Below are 26,471 nucleotides of genomic sequence, written 5' to 3'. Positions count from 1 at the left end.
TGGAAAGGACAAACTACCTACCACTCATGTTTTGCTTTATTGTGGGAAACTAGGAGATAATTAAAGGGTTTTTCTCAGATAGAACACTGGGTCCTGGTTGTAGGTGTAGTTGAGCAGTCATGGTGTTGCCTGTGCACAAATAACATTTGCTGTCTTTATTTTCTTTTGACTCATTGTCAGGTTATGGTGTAGCAGGTAGTGACTAAATGGAAAACAATAAAAAACTAATCTGATTATTTTTAAATTAAATACTTAACTTTATTGTTTATTCGGGGCTAAATCCATAATTTTTAACAAACATCTAAATCTCTTCTTTCGTGAGATCCGGAACTTAACTCTCGCTTTTTCAGGTTTCAGCTGTGCTTCATCTTTCTGTGTATTGATCTCTCCTGCTGCTCCATCCATCCATCTTCTTCCGCTTATCCGGTGTCTGGTCGCGGGGGTAGCAGCTTCAGTAGGGCTTCCTACTGGTGTGACATTCCTGGAACACCTCACCAGGGAGGCGTCCAGGAGGCATCCTAACCAGATGCCCGAGCCACCTCAACTGGCTCCTCTGGACGTGGAGGAGCATCGGCTCTACTCTAAGTCCTCCCCGGATGACTGAGCACCTCACCCTACCTCTAAGGGAGAACCCAGACACACTACGGAGAAAACTCATTTGGGCCGCTTGTATCCGGGATCTCGTTCTTTCGGTCACGACCCAAAGCTTGTGACCATAGATGAATGTAGAAATGTAGATCAACCGGTGAAGAGAGAGCTCTGCCTTATGGCTCAGCTCTCTCTTCACCACAATGGATCGGTACAGCGCCCGCTTCACAGCAGACGCCGCACCAATCTGCCTGTCGATCTCCCGCTCCATCTTCCCCTCATTCGTGAACAAGACCCCAAGATACTTGAACTCCTCCACTAGGGGCAGCACATCCTCCCCAACCCGGAGGAGGCACTCTACCCTTTTCCGGTTGAAGACCATGGTCTCGGATTTGGAGGCACTGATTCTCATCCCGACCGCTTCGCACTCGGCTGCGAAGCGCTCTAGTGAGAGCTGTAGATCACACCCCAATGAAGCCAAATGGACAAAGTCATCTGTGAACAGCAGAGATGCAATCCTAAGGCCACCAAAACAGATCCCCTCAACACCTTGGCAGCGCCTAGAAATTCTGTCCATAAAAGTTATGAACAAAATCGGTGACAAAGGGCAACCTTGGGGGAGTCCAACTCTACCGGAAACAAGTACGACTTACTGCCGGCTATGCAGACCAAACTCTGACACCGGTCATACAGAGTTGAGTGGACGCTGGCAGTTGAGTGGACGCTGGCGCAATTTCTGGCACCGCTACTCTCCGACAGCTGTACTCTACAACTTTTGTAAATAATTTCATGGAGTAAATTAACAATCCTCCACAACCCAACGCTTGGAGCTACCCTGAATCTTTGTTATTGATACTCCTGATGTTTCGTCAAGTTTTTCTGTGCAAAACTGTAAGCTTACCTGCCTCTCTATCCAGGCCTTCGACCCTTCAGTCCAGTTGCTGCTACAAATGATGTGGCCTCCAGAGATTGTCACCTGCACCGTATTAATACTGATCTTCATGCTGCCTCTTCTCCGTCTTGGATTTAGTCTAATCGAGTACACCACAACAGAGTTCCTCCGCATCCGCTCACTTCTGACTGAACCTCCGCCGGCATCTTTACACCTCTACCCTGATATTGCTCTCCTACCCCGCTGTAAATACACACACCGCGGATCTTGCCGACTCTTCCATCCCAGCAACTCCAAATCTGTTAAATCCTACTGGTCCACAACTCGCCGCTCTCAACATAAATCCCATATGACTGTGAACCACAGCGTGCTAGCCAGCCCAGCTAGGTCGGCTAAGCCTCCAGTCAAACTCCAAAACATCACCCTCAACTTTGGTCTTCTCAATATCCGCTCACTTATAAACAAGGGTCATCTCGTCCAAGATATCCTTGTTGACCGTGAACTGGACTTTCTGATTCTAATGGAAACTTGGCAACAGCCTAATAACTATTCACAACTAAATGACTCCACTCCACCTGGGTTTGTTTACCTTTGCCAGCCCCGCGTGACGCGCCGAGGAGGCGGTCTCGCGGTACTCTACAATGAGAAATGGAAAGTGGTTCCCGTCACTGTGCCTTCCTACAGCTCATTTGAATGCCTGTCCAGTACACTCTTTGGCCCTACACCCACCATTGTTGTGGCCGTCTATGCCCCCCCCCAAGCCACACAGTGACTTTTTAAATGAATTAACTGATCTCCTAACCCTCCTCTCCTCTCTCTCACCCAATGTAACATTGGTGGGGGATTTTAATATTCACATGGACAATTTTATCCTTCCCCTCACTAGAGATTTCCCATCTTGTCTGGACAGTTTTGGTTTTGATCAGTTTGATCAGTGAGTCCAACTCACTCTAAAAGTAATATTCTTGACCTAATTTGTTGCTCTGGTCTCACCCCCTCTAACTGTTTAGCTGAGGATCTTCACATATCTGATCATTTCCTCCTCTCATTCAACATTTCCACTCGTCTCTTCACAGTAAAGACCCCTCGGCTTCTTTCATACCAGAACATTAAGAACATTAACTTGGACACTCTCCACACTAAGAACTTTAATCCTGGATCCTTCTTCCTCACCGGATGAACTGACATCTCAATACAATAACTGCTTAAATTACATTTTAAACCTCCTTGCCCCAACAAAATCCCGGACTGTTACCTTTTCCCACACCGCTCCCTGGTTTACCCCTGAAATCCGGACCATGAAGGCTAAGTGCCGTCAACTTGAAAGACTTAAAAAGAAAACCGGTTTAACAATTCACAGCGAAATGTATATAACTCAGATAACTCAATACAAAGAACTAATCACTAAAACTAAATCCACTTACTATTCCAACCTGATCTGCTCACATGAAGGTAATTCTCTGACTCTGTTTTTGGTGTTTAACAATATTTTCAGCTTCTCTTCCTCCCCACCTATGCTCAACTGACGCTTGCAATTCTATAATGCAGTTTTTTAATGATAAAATCAAAATAATTCACCAGTGCCTGTCTCCTATCCTGTCACCTCCTTCCCCTATAACCCCTTCACCCTGCCAGCTTTTTTCCAGCTTTCATCTACCTACCCTCTCTGATATTTCTGATTTTATCAAGAAATCTAAATCTTCCACCTGCCCACTTGATCCCATTCCGTCTGCCCTGGTCAAATCCTGCCTTCACTCTCTCCTCCCCTTCATAACTGCAATCATTCACTCCTCGCTTGGTTCTGGAATTGTTCCATCTCTTTTCAAAACTGCTATTATCACTCCTATTGTGAAGAAACCTGGATTAGATCCCAACAACTACAATAATCTCAGGCCAATATGAAATTTAGTTTTTATCTCAAAAATAATGGAAAAGACAGTCGCTTCTCAACTTCATTCTCACTTAACTTACAACAACCTTTACGAACAGTTCCAGTCTGGCTTCCGTCCCCATCATAGCACTGAAACCGCCCTCTTAAAAATAACCAATGATCTTTTAATAGCAGCTGACTATGATCTAATATCCATCTTCATTCTTCTTGATCCAAGTGCAGCCTTTGACCCAGTTTCACACTCTACCCTACTCCATCAACTTTATACAATTGGCATCACTCATACTCCCCTAGCCTGGTTTCAATCCTATCTTTCGGGGTGCATTCAGTTTGTTCAGATTAAGTCCTATCGTTCCAACTCCTCTCCAGTTACCACCAATGTTCTCCAAGGCTCTGTTCTGGGACCCCTTCTCTTTATCATTTACATTCTCCCCTTGGCAATATCTTTAGGAAGTTTAACATCAATTTTCACTGTTATGCGGATGACCCCCAGCTCTATCTTACTTGTAAACCAAACTCTTCACTCCCACCTCCTTCATTAATCTCCTGCTTAACCGAAATAAAATCCTGGTTCACCTCCAACTTTGCTAAATTGAATAATGACAAGACTGAAATCCTCCTAGTGGGAACAAAATCTACATTATCCAAAGCTGACAGTTTCTCCTTTTCATTTGACAACTCCATAATCTCTCCCTCACCTCAGGTCAAGAGTCTGGGTGTCATCCTTGATAGTACCTTGTCTTTCTCCTCTCACATTAACAACCTTACCCGTTCTGCTCTTTCACTTACGCAATATCAATCGCCTCCGCCCCTCTCTCTCCCCTAGTTCCACCTGCACTCTTGTTCATAGTCTGGTCACTTACCGCATTGATTACTGTAAGTCTCTTCTTTTCGGTCTTCCTCAAAAATCCATTCACAAGCTTCAGGCAGTACAAAACTCAGCAGCTTGCATCATTTCTAGAACCCCTTCTTTCCATCACTTCACCCCAGTCCTGCAGCAGCTCCACTGGCTAGAGCTTTTTCCTCATTCGGCGCCCACACTCTGGAATTCTCTTCCCCTGACATCTGCAATACAGAGTCTTTACCCTTGTTCAAATCAAAACTCAAAACCCATATGTTCAAGATTGCCATCATGATTTTATATTACTTTCCTGTGTGTAGTTTGTGTTGTTTCTTTTAACTATGATGATGTTGCTTTTACCATTTATTGTTTGTGCATTGAAAGGCGCTTGAAATAAAGTGTGTGAGTGTGCCTGACTCCACCTGCAGGTGGATCACAGACTCCCTGTCTGACAGGAAGCAGCACATGAAGCTGGGAAAACATGACTCTGACTCAGAGCTCATCAGCACTGGTTCCCCCCAGGGCTGTGTTCTTTCTCCTCTGCTCTTCTCCCTGTACACAAACAGCTGCACCTCCAGTCATCAGTCTGTCAAGCTCCTGAAGTTTGCGGACGACGCCACTCTCATCGGACTTATCTCTGATGGTGACGAGTCCGCCTACAGGTGGGAGGCTGACCATCTGGTGACCTGGTACAGGGAGAACAACCTGGAGCTCAGTGCTGTAAAAACAGTGGAGATGGTTGTGGACTTCAGGAAGAACTCAGCCCCAGCTACCCCCATCACCCTCTGTGACTCCACCATCGACACTGTGGAGTCTTTCAGCTTCCTGGAAACTATCATCTCCCAGGACCTAAAGTGGGAGCTGAACATCAACTCCCTCACCAAGAAAGCCCAGCAGAGGATGTACTTCCTGCGGCAGCTGAAGAAATTCAACCTGCCAAGGACAATGATGGTGCAGTTCTACTCCATCATTGAGTCCATCCTCACCTCCTCCATCACCATCTGGTAGGCTGGTGCCACCGCTAAAGACATGGGCAGACTGCAGCGTGTCATCCGGTCTGCAGAGAAGGTGATTGGCTGCAATCTTCCATCTCTCCAGGACCTGTACGCCTCCAGGACTCTGAGGCGTGCAGGGAAGATCGTGGCTGATCCCTCGCACCCCAGTCACAGACTATTTCAGTCACTTCCCTCAGGCATGAGGCTGCGGTCCATCAGGACCAAAATCTCATGCCACAAGAACAATTTTTTCCCATCTGCTACCAGCCTTATGAACAAGGCCAAGAGCTGCCCGTGAAACTGGACACTGTGTCTCTCCCCCATTCAGGACTTACAAGCTTCTGCGTTACATTAACGCACAGTTTACTGAGTGTATATAGCTTCTGTATATATATCCATTTTATTTTATTTTATTTTATTTTTTGTCTGCACCATCAACACCAAGTCAAATTCCTTGTAAGTGCAAACCTACTTGGCAATAAACTTGATTCTGATTCTGATTATTATTATACAGAGACCCGACAGCCCTTATTAAAGGGCCCGGTACTCCACACTCCTAGAATACCCCCCACATGATCCCTCGAGGGACACGGTAGAATGCCTTCTCCAGATCCACAAAGCACATGTAGACTGGTTGGGCAAACTCCCATGCCCCCTCCAGGATCCTGCTGAGGGTGTAGAGCTGATCCAGTGTTCCACAACCAGGTAGAAAACCACACTGCTCTTCCTCAATTCGAGATTCGACTAAGCGACTGACCCTCCTTTCCAGAACCCCGGAATAGACCTTACCAAGGAGGCTTAAGAGTGTGATTGCTCTGTAATTGGAACACACCCTCCGGTCTCCCATTTTAAATTGGGGGACCACCACCCCAGTCTGCCAATCCAGGAGAACTGCCACCAATGTCCACGCAATGCTGCAGAGCCGCATTAACCAACACAGCTCCACAACATCCAGAGCCTTAAGGTACTCAGGTCGAATCTCATCCACCCCCGGGGCCTTGCCACCAAGGACTTTTTTAACAACTGCGGCGACTTCAGCACCAGAGATGGGAGAACCCAACCTCAGGCTCTGCTTCCGCAATGGAAGACGTGTTGGTGGGATTAAGGATGTCTTCAAAGTATTTCGCCCACCGACGCGTGACATCCCGAGTCGAGGTCAGCAGCACACCACCCCCACCATAAACAGTGTTGGTACTGCACTGCTTTCCCCTCCTGAGACGCCGGATAGTGGACCAGTATCGCGTTGAAGTCTTTCTCCATGGCGTCTCCAAACTCTTCCCACGCCAGAGTTTTTGCCTCGGCAACTAGCCAAACCGCCTGCCACTTTGACTGCCGGTACACATCAGCTGCTTCCGGAATTTCACAGGCCAATAAAGCCCGATAGGACTCCTTCTTCAGCTTGACGGCTTCCCTCACCAACGGTGTCCACCAGCATGTTCGAGGGTTGCTGCCGCAAAATGCACCGACAGCCTTGCGGCCACAGCTCCGACTAGCCGCTTCAACAATAAAGGCGCAAAACATGGTCCATTCAGACTCGATGTCCCCCGCTTCCCTCGGGACGTGAGGTTAAAGCTCCGTCTCACGGGGGACTCTGCCAGACTTTCCCAGCTGACCCTCACAATATGTTTGGGCCTGCCAGGTCTGACTGGGGGCACTCTCCAGTGCGCCCTCCAAGGACTCCAAAAAGGGTGGGTAATCTGAACTGCTGTTTGCCGCATAAGCACAAACAACAGTCAGAACCCGTCCCCCCACACGAATGCAGAGGGAGGCCACGCTATCGTTTACCAGGGTGAACCCCAACGTGCAGGCACCGAGATGAGGGGCAACAAGTATTCCCACTCCAGCTTGGTACCTCTCACCAGGGGCTACTCCAGAGTGGAAGAATGTCCAGCCTCTCTCAAGGAGACTGGTTCCAGAGCCAGAGCCATGCGTTGAGGTGAGTCCAACTATCTCTAGTTGGAACCTCTCAACCTTGCGCACTAGCTCAGGCTTCTTCCCCACCAGAGAGGTGACATTCCACATCCCAAGAGCCAGCTTCTGCAGCCAAGGATTGGAATGCCAAGGTCCCCACCCTCTACTGCCATCCATTGTACAATGCACCAACCCCTTTGGCCCCTCCGGTAGGTGTTGAGCCCATTGGAAGGGGGACCCATGTCACCTTTTTCGGCTGTGCCCGGCCAGGCTCCATGGGTAAAAACCCGGCCACCAGACCATTTATTGTATTCATCATAAGGGGGTTTTGGGCTGCTCTTTGTCTGGTCCCTCACCTGCTGCTCATTTAAGTTTTTTTGTTACTTTTTTTTACTGTAAATCTCAATTATATTATTTCAAACATACATAAATTGTAATGAACGGGGACGGATGGACCCAGAATTCAGACCGACAACAGAAGTGGATAAAAGGAGGATTTATTAACCTCAGGCTGGCAGAAAAAGGGACAGACAGGCTCAGAATCAAAACAAAAACAACCCAGACCAGGCAGGTGGAGGGGGTTAGGACAGAAGGAAAAAGTCCAGAACCGCCCTGGCGGATCGGGCAGTCTGGCGGGTATCCACAAGGACGACGGCAGAGCTTCAGGAGGCTGATGGCAGAGCACGAAATTTGGAGGACGTCGGCAGAGCAGGAACCACCAAGCCCTCAGAAGTCACCGACAGAGCAGAACCCTCAGAAGCCGTTGACAGAGCAGAGCTCTCAGAGGCGGACAACTGAAGGGAAAATCCCAGGAGACACCAGACTGGCGACCTGGGGAGGCGACTGGTTAACAGCCTCAGGAGAAGCCAAACTGCAGGCTATAGGGGGTGCTGGGCTGCAGGACACTGATGGAACCAGACTACTGGCTACCGGCGGGACCAGGCTACTGGTGACAGGCGGGACAAGACTACTGACCTCAGGAGGCGCCTGGTTACAAACATCAGATGGCGACAAACCATGGGTTTCAGAAGGCGCCGGGCTACAAGATTCAGAAGGCACAGGGCTACAAGATCCAGAAGGCGCCGAGCTACAGGATTCAGGAGGCACCGAGCTACAAGATTAAGAAGGCTCCGAGCTACAGGGTTCAAGAGGCGCTGAGCTACAGGATTCAGGAGGCGCCGAGCAACAGGCTATGGATAGCCATGGGCTACAGACTTCAGGAGGCGCCGGGCAACAGGATTCAGGAGGCGATGGGCTACAGGGTTCTAGAGTCGCCAAACTACAGGATTTGGAAGGCGCCGGGCTACAGGTTTTCAGGGGCATCGAGCTACTGGACACCGAAAACGTCTAACTACCTGCAACGGACCTTTCCAACCCTTGGCGACCATAAGCCTCAGAATCAGACTTCTGAGAAAATCTGGCAGTGATAACCAGTGAAAAAGTTCAGAAGGCTGACTATCACTCAAGATGCCTGGAGACTGAGGCTTAAGTAGGAGCTTAGGGTCCTTAACCTCTCTCGGGGTTCTCCGCTGTTTAACCCCCCGACAAGGACCCATACCCCTGCCTCTAGGTTGATAAGCCCAACATTGGTCACCCAGAGGAGGGCTACTCCGCCCAAACATGTCCCGAGCAAGAGGAGAACTCATCTGGGACCCTGCTCCACAGACCGAGGGTGCCAACACCTGGGTCTCCACCTCACAGGACCGTGGGAGCTCCACTTGAGTCCCCACCTCACAGGCTGGCAGAAAAATCACCTCGTAGAAAGGCAAACTGGTTAATGAATCACCCAAGCCGACAGGATTAGCAGTTTCTGACAGGCTATCGGTATAGAGAACAATCTCTGTGGTGTCATCCCGATCCCTGGTAACAAAAATATCCTCTAAGGCAGCTGCCATGTCAACCGAAATAGAATCAGCATTAGTGGTGACCACCCGGCCCTCAGGAACAGGAACAGAGTCATGTCCCTTAGCTCAGGCTGGTTCTGATGTTTGCAGTATGGAACAAGATGATACCCTAATAAGCTGGTGAAGATTCTTAGTCATCCAGGTAATGATCATTCCAAAAAAAAGTAAAAAACAAAACAACTGGGCTTGTTTTCCGTACTTTGAAGAAGTTTTGCTTCCTATCCAAGAAGCTTTCTCAATTCAACAAATTACTTTAACATTACAAACATTACTCTAGACTTTTTGAATTGAGAAAGCTTCTTGGATTATGGACTACGGAAAACAAGTCCTGTGTTTTTTGTTTTTCACTTTTTTTTTTTTTTTGGAATACCCTAATAACGGCTGAAGAAGGCGATGATGGATGGTGCTAAAAAGTCTTAAGTGCCTCCCTATACTCCACCTTTTGGGTTTCTGAATTTTATTAATGATGAGGATTATGGATAGTTAAAAATGAACATGTCATTCCAGAGAGAGAAAGACCTGTGTCCACAGTCAGTGTACATTTTGTTTGAGGTATGATTAGGGCTAAAAACCTTTTCTATTGTTTTGTAATATTATACAGTTAAATAAGTGTGGCAATGTTGAAAAATGTTATCTGTCAGAAACCATTGTCATATAATGTATTTAAAATTTAAAAGGGATTTTGGGTAATCTTCAGATCGAGGACATTAATGCATTAAAACAGAAAAAAAATGAAAGTTATATGTTTGACCCATTCTGTTGGGACGGAGGAGAAGGGGGGGGGGGTCATTCTTCAAAGGTGGTGCAAAATAAAACATTTTAGAACCACTCCCATATGGTGAGTCTGGGTCTGGATTGTATTCATAGGGAGTAATAGTAAGACAATAACAGTGACAAATCTATTAAACTAACATTTCCATTATTATTTTAGCAGGTAGTGGACAGAAATCTGCTGTCAACAGGATGGATAACTTTGTACCTGAGAGTTTCCAGTCTGCAGTTTGGACTCTCCAGTCCAGCAGAGAGAAGCTTCACTCCTGAATCCTGCAGGTTGTTGTTACTCAGGTCCAGTTCTCTGAGACTGGAGGACTGGGAGCTGAGAACTGAGGACAGAGCTTCACAGCTTCTCCCTGAGAGGTTACAGACACTCAGTCTGAGGAGACAGGGAGAAAAATCTGCTATTAAACAATCCTTTAAGAAAATTGTTTATTTCTTTACAGTCACCAATGATTTCCTTGGAAAGAATGATTGATATGTCTGATTTTACACATCTTTATGTTTCCCTTTATTGTGAACATTTTAATTATCAATAGTCTGAAGCAACATGAATCAACATTTACCTCATTAGCAGATTTCTCACTATCAGAAATAAAAGCAACAACAATCTGTGTCCTTACAGAGCTTTGTTGGAGGCTTTAACCACTGGCAGCAGCCTCAGGAGAACCTCCTCTGAAGCAGAGTATTTCTTCAGGTCAAACACATCCAGATCTTTTGCAGATGACACTAAGAAGAAACCCAGAGCTGACCACTGAGCAGGAGAGAGTTTATCTGTGGAGAGATTTCCTGAACTCAGAGACTGTTGGATCTCCTCCACTAGAGAACGATCCTTCAGTTCATTCAGACAGTGGAACAGATTGATGCTTTTCTCTGCAGACACATTCTCACTGATCTTCTTCTTGATGTACTGAGCTGTTTCCTGATTGGTCTGTGAGCTACTTCCTGTGTGTGTCTGCAGACCTTGTAGGAGTCTCTGATTGGTCTGCAGTGAAAGTCCCAGGAGGAACCGGAGGAACAAGTCCAGGCGTCCATTTGGACTCTTTAAGGCCTGATCAACAGCTGTCTGGTGAAGAGACTTTAGTTTAGGTTTCTTAGAAAATGAAGACCTCCTAAATGTTTGTTTTTCTTCCATCGGGATGACACCAAAGTTTATGAAGTTCAGATGAACATGAAAAGCAGCCAGAAACTCCTGAACACTCAGATGGACGAAGCAGAACACCTTGTTCTGGTACAGCCCTCTCTCCTCTTTAAAGATCTGTGTGAACACTCCTGAGTACACTGAGGCTGCTCTGATATCGATGCCACACTCTGTCAGGTCTGATTCATAGAAGATCAGGTTTCCTTTCTGCAGCTGATCAAAAGCCAGTTTTCCCAGAGACTTGATCATCTTCCTGCTCTCTGGACTCCAGTGTGGATCTGTTTCAGCTCCTCCATCATACTTGACCTTCTTCACTTTGGTCTGAACCACCAGGAAGTGGATGTACATCTCAGTCAGGGTGCTGGGCAGCTCTCCTCCCTGTCTGGTCTCCAACACGTCCTCCAGAACCGTAGCAGTGATCCAGCAGAAGACTGGGATGTGGCACATGATGTGGAGGCTTCTGGATGTCTTCACGTGGGAGATGATCCTCCTGGCCTGCTCCTCATCTTTGAATCTCTTCCTGAAGTACTCCTCCTTCTGTGGGTCAGTGAACCCTCTGACCTCTGTCACCATGCCAACACACTCAGGAGGGATCTGATTGGCTGCTGCAGGTCGTGTGGTTATCCAGAGGCGAGCAGAGGGAAGCAGTTTCCCCCTGATGAGGTTTGTCAGCAGAACATCCACTGAGGTGGACTCTGTAGCATCAGTCAGGATCTCCTGGTTCTGGAAGTCCAGAGGAAGTCGACTCTCATCCAGACCATCAAAGATGAACAGAACCTGGAAGTGTTCAAAGCTGCAGATTTCTTTGGTTTCAGTAAAGAAGTGATGAACAAGGTCCACCAAGCTGAACTTTTTCTCTTTCAGCACATTCAGCTCTCTGAAGGTGAATGGAAAAATGAAGTGGATGTTCTGGTGGGCTTTGTCTTCAGCCCAGTCCAGAGTGAACTTCTTGGTTAAGACTGTTTTCCCAATGCCAGCCACTCCCTTTGTCATCACTGTTCTGATTGGTTGATCTCTTCCAGGTGGGACTTTAAAGATGTCTTCTCGTCTGATGGTTGTGTCTGGTCTGTGTGGTTTCCTGGATGCTGTTTCAATCTGTCTGACCTCATGTTCATCATTGACCTCTCCAGTCCCTCCCTCTGTGATGTAGAGCTCTGTGTAGATCTGGTTCAGAAGGGTTGGACTTCCTGCTTTAGCGATCCCCTCAAACACACACTGGAACTTCTTCTTCAGACCAGATTTAAGTTTATGTTGAACCGCAGCAAAATGTTCTAAATAAACACAAAAAGTGAAATCAGGAAGGAAACAACATGATCTTCTGCAGATGACGTGAATACACTTGATTCCATCTCTTCAGACATCAGTAAATGTGTGATTTATCCATCAGGTTAAATCTTTGTAGAAATCCTCTTACTGCTCTGCAAACGGTCAGCCAGCTCCTCCTGCTTCATCCTCCTCAGGAAGTTCACAGTGATCTTCATCAGTGCCTCTTTGCTGCTCCTCCTCTGCTCTTCATCCTCACCTTCCAACACCTCCTCCTCATCTCTCTGACTCTCTGAGCAGTCTGGGTCATCTGGACTCAGAATCTTCTGGATCTTCTTCAGCTCGTTCTTCACAAAAGTGACAATGTTGTCCTCCAGCAGCTGGAACAGAATAATACATGAAGGACACATCAGGCTGAAATCATGGAGCTGTCAAGGTCAATAAAGGTCAAGCTTGCTGGGAAATTAATTAAATATTGAAAACCCCAAAATTCTCAGGTCTAAAATTAGAAGCCTGGGTTAGCAGTTACTGGAAAAAGTCTACCTCATCAACTGAAGGCCTTAGAAAAAGGTGTATTACGTTTAATTATTGTATTTTCTTCTTATGCAGAATTAAATAAGCTGTATAATGAAGATATCAAACAATCAGAATTGTGGGTATTAAGGAATCAGATGTTTAAGAGTATGATGGTTGTGATGCTGCTGAATAATAATGCATAATGGTTGTACTGGTTCTGATACCATCATAAATCATTTACAGTCTCTCAAATGCTAAGGTACTCTTTCACACACCTTAGTTACTCTTAGATGCTGCTGTACTATCATGCTTATTGCATTTTTCCACATAGTTCTGTAAATATGCTGGTGTGTTTTTTCCACTATTTAACTTGAATATTTCAACTTTTTTACCTGAATGTCCCGTATTATCAGTAATTGGGCATTATGTACTTTGGTATTTATTTTTCCTTTTTTTTTGGTCTTTCTGATAAAGCTTATTCTGTGTTGCTTTAGAACTAACTTTAGATAAGATTAGATTTATTTATTTAAAAGGGAACAGTGCAATTTAATAAAACACATGACATGACAATTAATGAGTTAAAAAACAGAATCAACCAAAGGCTATTTAACATCTGTAGTCCCCTGGCCATGATGTTAAAATTGCAATAAAATACAGAAATATAAGTACAACACCAACACACACAAAGAAATGAGGTTAAACTCGATAGATCCTGACAAAAAAAGACGGCAAATCATTAATATAAAGACTAAATGAAAGGGGGCCTAAAATTTATCCCTCAGGAACTCCTTATGCCAGTTTGAGTGCCTTAGATTTATTTTTATTAATTGACTAACACCACCCAAATCTAGAGATACTTTTTTTCTCTACCAACAGGGACGTGACCATCTGAGTGGAATGATTGGCCCTAAAGCCAAACTGCATGGGATGGAGCAAGGAGCTGTTATCTAAATGATGGACAATTTGTTCAGCAACCCATTTTCTTAAATTTTTGAAAAAGTGCGAAGAATACTTATTGGTCGATGATTGTTTAAAGACGTTAAATCACCAGATTTGAATACTGGAGTAACTAAAGCAGATTTCCAAGCATCTGGGAAGGGCCCAGTTGAAAGGTATGATTTATGAGATGAGACATTCATGGTTAAAAATGATGGAAAGATGTCTTTGAAGTGTACAGCTAACCCAAACAGTAACAATTAAACACCTGAATAATCAAAGTAAGTGGTCGTCAAAGTCGCCAACTAGACGGAGGAATTTGATGGATGGAGCAGAAGAGCAGCTTAAGAGGAATTCAGCATCCTTTGCAGCAGAAACTGCAAATCAGTTAGTTTTCTTTGAATATTCAATATAAAAAAACTGTAACAAATACTGTCAGGATGCAATTTTTGTTCACTGCATCCTGGCTTAGTTCTGGCACCCATTTTCCCCTCTGCTCCGCTGATCATTTCCACCTCCTGTTTTTAAATATGCCCGGATCCTGTTCACCTGTCAACTCCTCAGTCTGCTCTCCCCTGCCGGATCGTCTTCCTACCAACCTGGTTCTCGACCCAAACCACTCTCGCCCTATTGGACTGTCATCCCTCCGTAAATTGACTCTCTGTCCCATGGCTCTTGCTTCACTCAGCAGCTCTGGCTTCTCCTAGTGATTCACTCACCTCTCTTCAACTCCAACCACCTGGAGGCGTCCTCGGATCCCACTGCAAGACGCAGCCCTCAAGACCCCTGCCTCTACTCTACTCTGGTCCCTATCCATGGTTCACCCGCGCCGACGTTCCCCGATTCTCTCAGGTCGCCCGAGATTCCCATTCCTGGACGCAGCCCCCGAGAAACCCACTGCTGCTCTACTCCAGACTCACCTTGGAGGCTCACCTGTCAGCCTTGGGTCCCTCCCTGAGGCCGAGCTCAGACCCCGCTCCGAAGCGCAGCAGTCAGCCTCAGGTGCCACTTCTGAGTTCATCCGCTGATCTCCCGCTTCTACCTGCAAGCTCCTGCTCGTGTCATCATTACCTGTCTGTTCTGCTCCAGTAATGACTCCCGTCCATATTCCCATTCTTTAATAAAGTGCTTTAATCTGTACCCTTGTGTGTGGCTGAATTCTGGCTCGACTCTCAAAAACATGACAAATACAAGGCAGGAAATATCTGCCTATTTCAGAGCAGAATGTGTTATAAACATATTTTCCTTGAATAATTCTATAAAACTGGGAATGCTGTTACAAATAAGAAAAAATAAGAAAAGAGAGCAGTATTTACCAAAATTAAAAACATTTCAGAAGCAATGAAAGATATAAAAGCTGAATGCAGCTCTCTGGTAAACTTTAACCCATGAGGGTTAAAGGAGCCCCTCCCTGGGTGCCACCTTTCCGTGGTGGAGGGGTTTGAGTGTCCCAATGACCCTAGGAGCTATGCTGTCAGGGGCTTTAAGCCCCTAGTAGGGTCACCCAAGGCAGACGTGGGTCCCCGGGGCCCCACTCTGGAGCCAGGCCTGGAGGTGGGGCATGTTGGCGAGCGCCTGGTGGCCGGGCTTTTACCCATGGAGCCCGGCCGGGCTCACCCCGAAGAGGTGACATGGGTCCCCCTTCTGATAGGCTCACCACCTGTCGGAGGGGCCAAAGGGGTCGGGTGCGTTGTGCAATGGGTGGCGGTAGAGGGCGGGGACCTTGGCATTCCGATCCTCGGCTGCAGAAGCTGGCTCTTGGGATGTGGACTGTCAGCTCTCTGGTGGGGAAGGAGCCTGAGCTTGTGCGCAAGGATGAGAGGTCCCGGCTAGAGATAGTCAGACTCACCTCGACCCACCGCTCTGGCTCTGGAACCAGTCTCCTTGAGAGGGGCTGGACATTCTTCCACTCTGGAGTTGCCCCTGGTGAGAGGCGCCGACCTGGAGTGGGCATACTTGTTGCTGCTCATCTTGGTACATGCACGTTGGGGTTCACCCCGGTGAACGAGAGGGTGGCCTCCCTCCGCATTCATGTGGGGGGACGGGTTCTGACTGTTGTTTGTGCTTATGCGCCAAACAGCAGTTCAGATTACCCACCCTTTTTGGAGTCCTTGGAGGGGGTACTGGAGAGTGCCCCTCCTGGGGACTCCCTCATTTTGCTGGGGGACGACTTCTTTTTTTTTTTCAATGTCCTGTCTAGCAATGTGGCAATAAGAATTGATGTCTTAATGCCAAATAGAGCTTGACAGATTTTGCTTTCACAAGTGGAGCAATCAGCTTTCGCATAGTGCTCCGCTTGATTTGGCTGACGTCACTTCCTGTTTGCGGTAAGGCGTATTCCTGTCACTTCCTGTTTTCACGGTGTGAGCAACGGTCTGTTGCTCCAGATTCTCTCGCTTTTATCGTTAATCTCTTTGCTGTAACATCTGTTTCTAACACATAAGCACTTTTAAAACATTTATCTGTTGCTGCACATCGCGCTTGGGAACTCCTCGTGTTTCACGGTGCTCTCTTGGCGTGGTAAAAGGGCGCTAGCCTAGCTTTAGCCTAGCCTAGCTTTAGCTCCACAATGGCTTCCTATCCTACTATTACTTCAGCTTCTCCGTCTCTGACTAAGTCTCCCCTTATCTCCTGCTCTCTGTGTCAGATGTTTAGCAATTCTTCTGCCTCCTTTAGTGATAATGGTACATGTAATAAATGTAGTGTATTTGTAGCTTTGGAGGGGAAGGTGTCAGAATTAGAGACCCCGCTCCGTGCTATGGAAAAACCAGTTGACAGCCCCCCCCCCCCCCCCCCCCCCTTTGCTAGCGACACACCCGCTGAGGAACCGATCCTGGTGATTGGGAGCTCAATAGTCAGAAATGTGGCACTAGAGACACCAGGAACCATAGTTAAACGCCTGTCAGGGGCCAGAACGGGCGACATAGAATCTTACCTGAAACTGCTGGCTAAGGATAAGCGTAAATACAGTAAGATTGTTATTCACGCTGGCGGTAATGACACCCGGTCACGCCGATCGGAGGTCACTAAAGTTGGTGTTGCTTCGGTGTGTGAGTTTACTAAAACAATGTCGGACTCCGTAATTTTCTCTAGTCCCCTGCCTGATCTGACCAGTGATGACATGTTTAGCCGCATGTCATCATCCACCCGCTGGTTGTCTAGGTGGTGTCCTGAAAACGACGTGGGCTACATCGATAACTAGCAAACTTTCTGGGGAAAACCTGATCTGATCTGGAGAGACGGCATCCATCCTACTTTGGATGGTGCAGCTCTTCTTTCTAGGAATCTGGCCGGATTTATTAGTCCTCCTAAATGCTGACAACCCAGGGTCCAGACCAGGAAGCAGAGCCGTAGTTTAACACACCTCTCTGCAGCTTTTGTACTGTTACCCACCAATTATCTTATTGAGACGGTGTCTTTCCCACGGCCAAAACTTAACAGATCAAAAACTGATCTAAAAGGAACAAATCATAAAAATCTAATAAAAATCCATACAGTTCACCTTGAACCTAAAAATAAAACAATTATATGTGGTTTATTAAATATAAGGTCTCTCCCTCCAAATACTTTGTTAGTTAATGAATTGATTTCCGATAAACAGATTGATTTATTTTGTCTCACAGAAACTTGGCTACAAGAGGACTACGTTAGTATAAATGAGTCAACTCCCTCCAATTATTCAAATTTCCACATTCGCAGATCTGTGGGAAGAGGAGGAGGAGTGGCAACCATATTTCAGTCTGATTTATTAATTAGTCCCAGGCCAATTAATAACAACAGTTCTTTTAAACATTTAACCCTCAGTTTCCCTCATCCAAACTGCAAAGCAATAAAACCTCTTCTGTTTGTTGTTTTGTATCGTCCACCAGACCCTTACTCCCAGTTTTTGGATCAGTTGTCAGACTTCTTAACTGATTTGGTGATAAACACTGACAAGGTTATTATAGTGGATGATTTTAACATTCATGTTGACACAGAATGTGATAACCCTAGTGTAGCCTTTAAAACTATCCTAGATTCAATTGGTTTTGCTCAAAATGTGCATAAACCGATGCACTCTTGGCTCCATACTTTAGACCTTGTGCTGACATATGGCATTGATTGTGAAGAATTAACAGTATTTCCTCACAACCCTGTCCTATCTGATCATTTTTTAATAACATTTGAGTTTAACCTAACTGAGTTCTCCACCCCCAAAAGTGTCATGAAATAGCAGGGAGATGAATCCGGAATTCAACCAACACACTAGGAATGCTCTTTACGGAGATTTATTTGAGGGAATAAAACGGGCAAACAGACAGGATCCAAAAAAGGGGTAAGGCAGACATCCAGACGATACTTGACAAACAGAAACTGGGCAGAAAAATACAAAACGTGTTACAAAAAATGAATCAAGACGCTGGGAGCTCTTACCAGGAAAACAGGGGATGCACGCATGGTATGAATTGACGACGACCCGACAACTAACTAAGGAGGGAGTGAGGCTTAAATAGACGGATAAACAGGTGAGCGGAATTGAAAGTAATTAACCGAAGGCGGGAGCAATACAGAACTGACAGGACACTAGATCACAGAACTAAACGCAGAGCTAAAACAGGGACCAGATAACTAATGAAGTAAAAAGGCGAAACTAGAATTCAAAACAGAAATAAACCCAGAGGCAGAAATAAGCTACTTAACCAAAACAATAAACATAGACCGGATAACCTAAAACAGTACAAAAGCTGAAGAAGCCAAAACCTGATAGCTGATCAAATAAATAAACGTGAACCAAAACCCAAATCATGACAAAAAGAGGGTTCCATTATAGTAGATCTTTATCGGACAATGCTGCATCAAACTTTAAAAAGGCTGTCCCCCTCTTAATATCGTCAGTATTGCAGAAATACCCTGCAGATAGTAGCAATGTTGTTTCTTCCCATTCACAAATAGATGTCTTTGTTAACGGTATGACTTCGTCATTGCGTTCTGCATTAGACAATGTAGCTCCCTAGAAAAAGAAGGTGATTATTCACAGGAAGCTGGCTCCTTGGTTTAATTCAGAGCTGCGTTCCTTGAAGCACAATATTAGGAAATTGGAGAGAAAATGGCGCTCTACACATCATGAGAAATCTTACCTAATCTGGAGGGACAGTCTATTGTTGTATTACAAGACCCTTCGCAGAGTTAGAGCAGCATATTTTTCATCATTAATTGAGGAGAATAAGAATAATCCAAATTTCTCTTCAGTACAGTTGCCAAATTTACACAGAGTCATAGCTCCGTTGATCCATCCATTGCCTTAGCTCTTAGCAGTAACGATTTTTTGGGATTCTTCATAAATAAAAATGATTCCATTAAAAATAAAATAATTGGCATCCTCCCAAACATGATTACCTCGTCCTCAGTAAGTGAGGCAGCGTTGGAGGAATCTTTAGAACCTGTGCAGTGTCTGAACTGTTTAGAAGCAGTAGAGATTTCTGAGCTATCTAAAATTTTAGCATAATCTAAACCTTCTACCTGTATGTTAGACCCAATCCCAACCAAGTTGTTTAAAGAGATATTCCCTTTGATCAGTGGCACTATTTTAGACATGATTAATCTATCCTTAGTAAATGGATATGTACCACAGGCTTTTAAAGTAGCTATCATTAAACCTGTAGCGACTTTTATCCAAAAAGCCAAGCAGTCGCTGAGAGGCTGAAGTATGAGTGTATGATTGTAGGACGCGCTGTACCAAGCAAAAATCCGCTGCAATCCAGATGCGTCTTGACGAGTTTATTGAAAAAGGTTGTCCAACTTAATCCAGTAATCCAATAATAATAACGTGCTCAAAGTAAAAAGACAATCACAGTGTAGGCAGTGTAACAGCGGTCAAAAGATACGGCTTCCCCGTAACTCACCCTCTCTCCAGTTAGGCTACTACCTCCCGTGCCTGTGCACCTGCCCTAAACTTAGTTCAATGTAACCGCCCCCAATTACTGTGACAAGAAATTAAACAAAAAAAGTAACGAAATATAGTAACCCAAGTAACCCAAATATAAACCATCAAATTATATTACTTAACATTACATAAATCAGATTGAATAATAATAATAATAAAACACCTTCATGGCTCTTACACACCAGCCCCTAATTATTACCTAATAATTACACACAATCAGTCATGGAATAATTAAACTAAACAAAATACGTAATCACATTGCATTCTTCTTCTTTTTCTTCTTCATGATCTTGTGAGAAGTCAGTCGGTAGGGCCAGAGGTTACCAGCACATAGCCCTATCATCTGTGTTCACCACAGTCACTATTAGTCAAGCGTCACAAATAAAGTCAGACGTCTAGTCAGAGGTCTAGGCCTTGTCATCTGCAACAGCCACCCCACCTCCAGGATCGGCCTCCTGAAGCAGACATATCTTGGTTATAGGCCGGTTCAGGCAGCTACTCTTAGTCTTGATGCGCACCTGACGCACAAAGCCCCTTCGGTCTGGAAAGGTTTGTAGGACTCGTCCTACGACCCAAGAGTTCCGAGGTACTGTACTGTCCATTACAAGCACCAGATCTCCAGGGACAAGGTTTCGCTTCACTCCTGACCATCTCTGCCGCTCCTGCAATTGAGGTAAGTACTCCTTAACCCATCTCTTCCAGAACAGGTCTGACATGTAGTGTACCTGCTTCCACCTCCTGCGTGCGTACATGTCGGCTTCCTGGAAAAGTCCTGGCGGCAAAGATGGTAATGCCTTCAAAAGCAGCAGATTATTAGGTGTCAATGCTTCCAGGTCATGAGGATCCATGGAAGCTTTTGTTATCGGTCGGCCATTGATAATGGCTTCCACTTCACAGAGAACTGTGTGAAGACCTTCTTCATCCAAATTTTGCACATTCAAGGTGGAGTTGAGGACTTTACGGACTGATCGAATCAACCTCTTCCAAGAACCACCATGATGGCTGCCAGCTGGGGGATTAAAAGTCCATTTTATCCCTTTCTGAAGGAGGACATCATTGATCTGCATCTGATTCCACTGCTCAATGGATGCTTTCAGTTCTTGTTCTGCTCCTCTGAAATTAGTCCCATTATCTGAGCGCAATTCCCGTACTTGACCACGTCTTGCTATAAAGCGCCTGAGAGCATTTATGAAGGCATCGGTGTCAAGTGAAGGTGCCACTTCAATGTGGATTGCTCTTATGGCCATGCAAGTAAAAATTACTCTATACTTCTTCACTACACTTCTTCTACTCCTCACCTCAAAAGGATCCAAAGTAGTCCACTCCTACCCGAGTAAATGGAGGTTCATCTGCAGTCACCCTTTCAGATGGTAAGTCTGCCATCAGCTGAGACACTGGCTGAGCATTCAAACGTCGACAGCTCACACACTTTGACAGAACACTCCTAATGGCTGTACTAGCTCCTGAGATCCAATATTTCTCACGCAGCTTGGACAACATGTGGTTTCGCCCGCTATGTCCCACTTCTTGATGGACGTGTCTCAGCAGAAGGGTTGAGATATGCACATCTTTTGCCAGTATTACGGGATGCTTAGCTTCTGCTGGCATAGATGACCTACTGAGCCGGCCGCCAACTCTCAAAATCCCATCTTCCAATAGTGGGCAGAGCGTGTAGATGTGACTGTGAGCCTTGACACTTTTGCCTTTTTCCAGCATGGCGAATTCTTCTGGAAACCTTCTCCTTTGGCTAAACTTAATGATCTCCATCTCTGATTTCTCCAACTCCTCCACTGATAGACAACCTGAGAGAGTCTTTTGCTTGAATGTTTCCATATCCCTCTCAAATGAACGTTGTTGTTGTTCTTCATCCAATCCTGATTGTGCAAGAGCCACATTCAACTGTCTCCTCTTCTGACAGAGAGATGAAAGCCAAGTCTTGAATCTCAAGATCCATGCTACAGACTTTTTCAGACGGATCCAAGAGCTGAAGTGGTGGATCATGCAAGATACTGCATCAGCCTCCTCACTGGCCTGTACAGCATTTACTGTGGTTTCCTTCTTGACCTCAGGGTCATCTGCTGTTAGTCGATGAATATCCTCGGGGTTGACAGGCCACTCATCCTCTGGTTGAAGGAGAAAACAAGGCCCTGACACCCATGTTGCATCCTTGAGAAATGCATCACCTTTCACACCCCTGGAGGTGACATCGGCTGGATTACTTGCTGTTCCAACGTACCTCCACTGAAAGGGTTGTGAAGCCTTGCAAATTTATGTGACTCTGTTGGCAACAAAGACTTTGAACCTGGATGTCTCATTCCTGATGTATTTGAGCAACGAAGTGCTGTCGGTCCAAAACACAGAGTCTTGAAGTTGCATATGCAGCTCTTTCCTCCACAAGATGTCAATGCGACTGGCCATGGTGGCAGCGATAAGCTCCATTCGGGGGATGGTAGCAGGTTTCAATGGTGCCACCCTCGCCTTTCCCATGATGTCACTGTTCCATAGCCATCCTCGCTTGCATCACAGAAATGATGTAATTGTGCTGTAGACACTTTACCAAAATCTGATGGTTTCAGACACCTCATGATGTTACATTTCTCCAAATGACAGAGTTCATCCAGCCAGCTTGTCCACTCCTGAGCCACAGTCTGGGGTATGACATCGTCCCAGCCAAGTGCTCTCCTACACAGATCCCTTAAGACCTTCTTGGCAGACAAGACGACAGGACTCACAATCCCAAGAGGATCATAGATGGAGCTAACCGTAGAGAGGATTCCTCTCCTAGTGAGTGGTCTGTCCTTAACAATAATCTTGAACTTAAAAGTATCAGACTGAATGCACCACTCCACACCAAGCACTCTCTCCACGGGTGGTGACTCCTGGTCCATCCGTCCGTCTTCTTCCGCTTATCCGGGGTCGGGTCGCGGGGGTAGCAGCTTCAGTAGGGAGGCCCAGACGTCCCTCTCCCCAGCCACTTGGGCCAGCTCCTCAGGAGGAATCCCAAGGCGTTCCCAGGCCAGCCGGGAGACATAGTCCCTCCAGCGTGTCCTGGGTCTTCCCCTGGGCCTCCTCCCGGTGGGACGTGCCCGGAACACCTCACCAGGGAGGCATCCAGGAGACATCCTGACCAGATGCCCGAGCCACCTCAACTGGCTCCTCTGGACGTGGAGGAGCAGCGGCTCTACTCTGAGTCCTCCCCGGATGACTGTGCTCCTCACCCTATCTCTAAGGGAGAGCCCAGACACCCTACGGAGAAAACTCATTTCAGCCGCTTGTATCCGGGATCTCGTTCTTTCGGTCACGACCCAAAGCTCGTGACCATAGATGAGGGTAGGAACGTAGATCGACCGGTAAATCGAGAGCTTCGCCTTTTGGCTCAGCTCTCTCTTCACAACAACGGATCGGTACAGTGTTCCTGGTCCATGTTCCACAATTTCATATCTTTGGCTCTGTGCTCTTCAGGTATTGCATTTAGGACATCACGCCTGTTGGTTATCCACTTTGTCAGTCGAAACCCACCTTTGGCACAGATTGCGATGAGCTCATGATGAAGATATACAGCTCTTTCCTCTGAAGCCACGGATACTAGGCAGTCATCCACGTAAAAGCTATGTAGGACTTTATCCATTGCTTCCTCGCTGAATTGTTCTTTGTTGTCCTCTGCGCATTTCCTGAGGGCAAAATTGGCACAACTGGGAGAGGACGTTGCCCCAAAGAGATGCACCAGCATCCTGAAGTCCACATGTTCTTGACTTAAGTCTCCAGCACGCCACCAGAGGAACCTCAAGAGGTCAGCATCCTCAGGTGGTACCCTGACCTGGTGAAACATCGCCTCCACATCCGCCATGATGACGACTGGTTCCTTCCTGAACCTGCTCATCACTCCAATCAGTGAACTTGTGAGGTCTGGGCCCTGTAAGAGTTGGGCATTAAGTGATGTTCCTTGGAAATTTGCTCCACAGTAAAAAACAACCCTGATCTTCTTCTTCGTAGGATGGTAAACACCTTGATGCGGGATGTACCAAACCCTGCCATCATTACGTTCCAAATCCTCTTCAGGCACCCTTTCTGCATAGCCTTTGACAACTAGATCTTCCATGAAGGCCTTATAGTCAGCATGAAATGAGGAATCCTTCTGAAGCCTCTTCTTCAGATGTAAGGCACGCTGCTCAATGATCTTCTTATTATTTGGCATACTAACGTCCTTATTCCTCAATGGCAGGTTGATCTGATAATGACCATTAACCTGTTTCGCTGGACTTGTAACCAGCTCCATGAACTTTTGTTCATCTCTTGACATGGCAGGCTGTTCCTCCCCGCTGCATTCAGGGAAGTCTGCCTTAAACTGCTGCTGCCAAAGTTCATCCAAAGTCACAACTGACACCCTGTTCATGGTTAACTCTGGCTGCTCACTGCCACCGTCTTCATTCAGAGGCCCATTTACTGTCCAGCCCAGCATTGTTCTGATTGCATAGGGTCCATCTCCTACACTACGAATCACTTGCAAGCAGGGGTGGACTGGGACAAAAAAATTGGCCCTGGCATTTTGGATTAGACTGGCCCACCACATTGTCATGGTTCCTAAACAGGCGCGTTTGGCCTCCCCTGGGATTGCGCAATCCCATGGTAACTGCGCTGGCTTCCATTCTGTGAATGCATCCTCCTGTCTCTAGATCATAAATTCAATAGGGGGTTTTCAGCTGACGTCACGCTCACGTGACTACTCAGCGCGTCCGCCATATTGGGTGGCAGTCGTTTCGCACCGTTGACCTGCGTTGTATGACGCCTTAGGCAGTATTGGAAGTGAACAATGGGGAAAACGTGTTTAATGGTTGGTTGCACGGCCCGTGGAGGTGGAGATCAACGCTCTTTCTATCGCCTACCAGCCGTAATAGTGAATCAGTGTGAAAAAACAAAACAGCTGTCTGAACAACGCCGTCACCTATGGCTGACACGGATATCCAGGTCCGATTTGGACGGTGTTAAGCTGGAATACGCCAGAGTCTGCGGTGCTCACTTTGTCACAGGTAATTAACTGTTAAGTATTTAAAACATGTAAGAAGAATATATTAATAATAGGGCTTGGGCGTTATGACTTATTACTTTCCGCGGCTGCCGTGTTGACTGCCTCCGCCGCCTCTACTGCCTATTACTACCGCGTACTGTACTCCCTCTCTCAGCCGTGTTTTAATTTGATTAATTTCACCTTAACTTGATTTCAACCATGGTAAACCGTTGCTGTATTGTGGGCTGTAACAGCGCAACACATGATCGCCATGGGAAAAACATAGAAACAGATTAATTTTCCACCGCTTTCCTGCCTGGAGGCGCAACCACGGAGAACAACTGTTAGCGATAACAAAGAGTCGTCGGCTCGCTTGGATCGCGGCTGTAAGACCGAACATAACTTTCCACAGTATCCCGATGTCAATGAGAGTGTGTTCCAAACGTTTGAAACACATAGCAGCAAGTTAAAAGTACATTACATGCGCGAGTGGTTGTTAGCGCTAACGGTTAGCATGAGCCAGAGCCCGTCTGAGTGCAGCTTACCTTTGAACGAGTTACAGAGATAACAAAGAGTTGTCGGCTCGCTTGGATCGCGGCTGTAAGACCGAACATAACTTTCCACAGTATCCCGATGTCAATGAGAGTGTGTTCTAAACCTTTGAAACACATAGCAGCAAGTTAAAAGTCCATTACATGCGCGAGTGGTTGTTAGCACTAACGGTTAGCATGAGCCAGAGCCCGTCTGAGCGCAGCTTACCTTTGAACGAGTTACTGTGTTCCCACTGTTTGCTGGCTTTATGATCTGCAGCTCCTACCGGCGCCAATACGGTAAATACAACTTAATTTTGCACTGGTAATTGTTCTGCTTAAATAATTAAAGCCGCGAGCGGCGTCGATCGGCCTTGCAGCCAAGCGCCTTCGCGCCCCGCCCGCCGCCGGCCGCCAGCCACCGCAGAAGCATGCAACACATTTGCGTCGGATTGTTTACATTTTTACCATCTTATTAAAACTCACCCGTCCACGTATGATGGCGATTTCCTTGATGTACATAACCAGATGTGAACTGGTTGTGAGCCTCTAGATCCTTGTAAGCTCTCATTTCCTCAAGAGTGTGCAGAGGGTTTTCACCGAACACCAGGTAATGCATCTGGATTACGGCTAAACAAGGCACCGTGGAGGGCATAGGGGTCCATATGGTCGATCACGGAACATTTCCTCAGATATACGTCCTTATCTGGTCGCTCTAGCGTGCTGGCGTACTTATCCATTCGCGATACGATAATACGTGTACGACAACTAGAGATAAGGAAGTGTGCCACCCAATATGGCGGACCGGAAGTTGGCCAGTGACGTCAGTGAAAACCCCCTATTGTTCAAACAGCTATGAGCTGATTTTCCACAATTTAATATATGTGGATTACGAATTGTGTTTTGGTCATCAAACTGTGTGCAGGTAACATGCTTTTGTGCTGCTGCGCAAACATAAAAGGCAGAGAACTGGTTGTAGGTGAGGCCTGCAGTTCCTTGGCCTCTAGGCAGGGGGCGCTCAAGGAGCACCGCTCCTGATCCCAAAACTGTAGAGTGACAGCAAGTTATGGATGTATTATTAGCGAGTTTTGCTAAACAAGTAAAGCACTAAAAAGACTCTAAACATCCAGCTGGAACAGGACTGACGAAGGAAGGCTTTCCTCCCTGGCAGTGAGCTCCACTGAGACTGAGAGACTTTTAAAACTGAAGAAGATAAAGAGAACTTTTACCTGCGCATGGACTTAATTTATAAGTAGAGGTAAGACAGCGATAGATATTCATGTTTTGTTTCTGTAATGACATGTGCTTAATGTGGGTTATAGTTTTAGAATGTGTTACAAATGCAGAAATCCATCATAACT

At 46.2% G+C, this 26,471-nt stretch overlaps 1 protein-coding gene across 1 annotated transcript in view; it reads right to left on the bottom strand.

Moving 5' to 3' along the window:
• Positions 1 to 26,471, bottom strand: part of LOC105922868 (NLR family CARD domain-containing protein 3-like) — a 68,250-nt gene that overhangs the window by 22,323 nt on the left and 19,456 nt on the right. The window contains exons 5-7 of the mRNA XM_036141641.1: positions 12,355 to 12,580; positions 10,420 to 12,208; positions 10,002 to 10,175 (exon numbers count right to left, since the gene is read on the bottom strand). Coding sequence (XP_035997534.1) covers positions 10,002 to 10,175; positions 10,420 to 12,208; positions 12,355 to 12,580 — 2,189 coding nt within the window. The remainder of the gene's footprint in view (positions 1 to 10,001; positions 10,176 to 10,419; positions 12,209 to 12,354; positions 12,581 to 26,471) is intronic.

This window comes from Fundulus heteroclitus, chromosome 9, assembly GCF_011125445.2.
Source record: "Fundulus heteroclitus isolate FHET01 chromosome 9, MU-UCD_Fhet_4.1, whole genome shotgun sequence".
In the NCBI taxonomy this organism is placed as follows: Eukaryota; Metazoa; Chordata; class Actinopteri; order Cyprinodontiformes; family Fundulidae; genus Fundulus; species Fundulus heteroclitus.
This window is presented reverse-complemented; position numbering and strand designations above follow the sequence as displayed.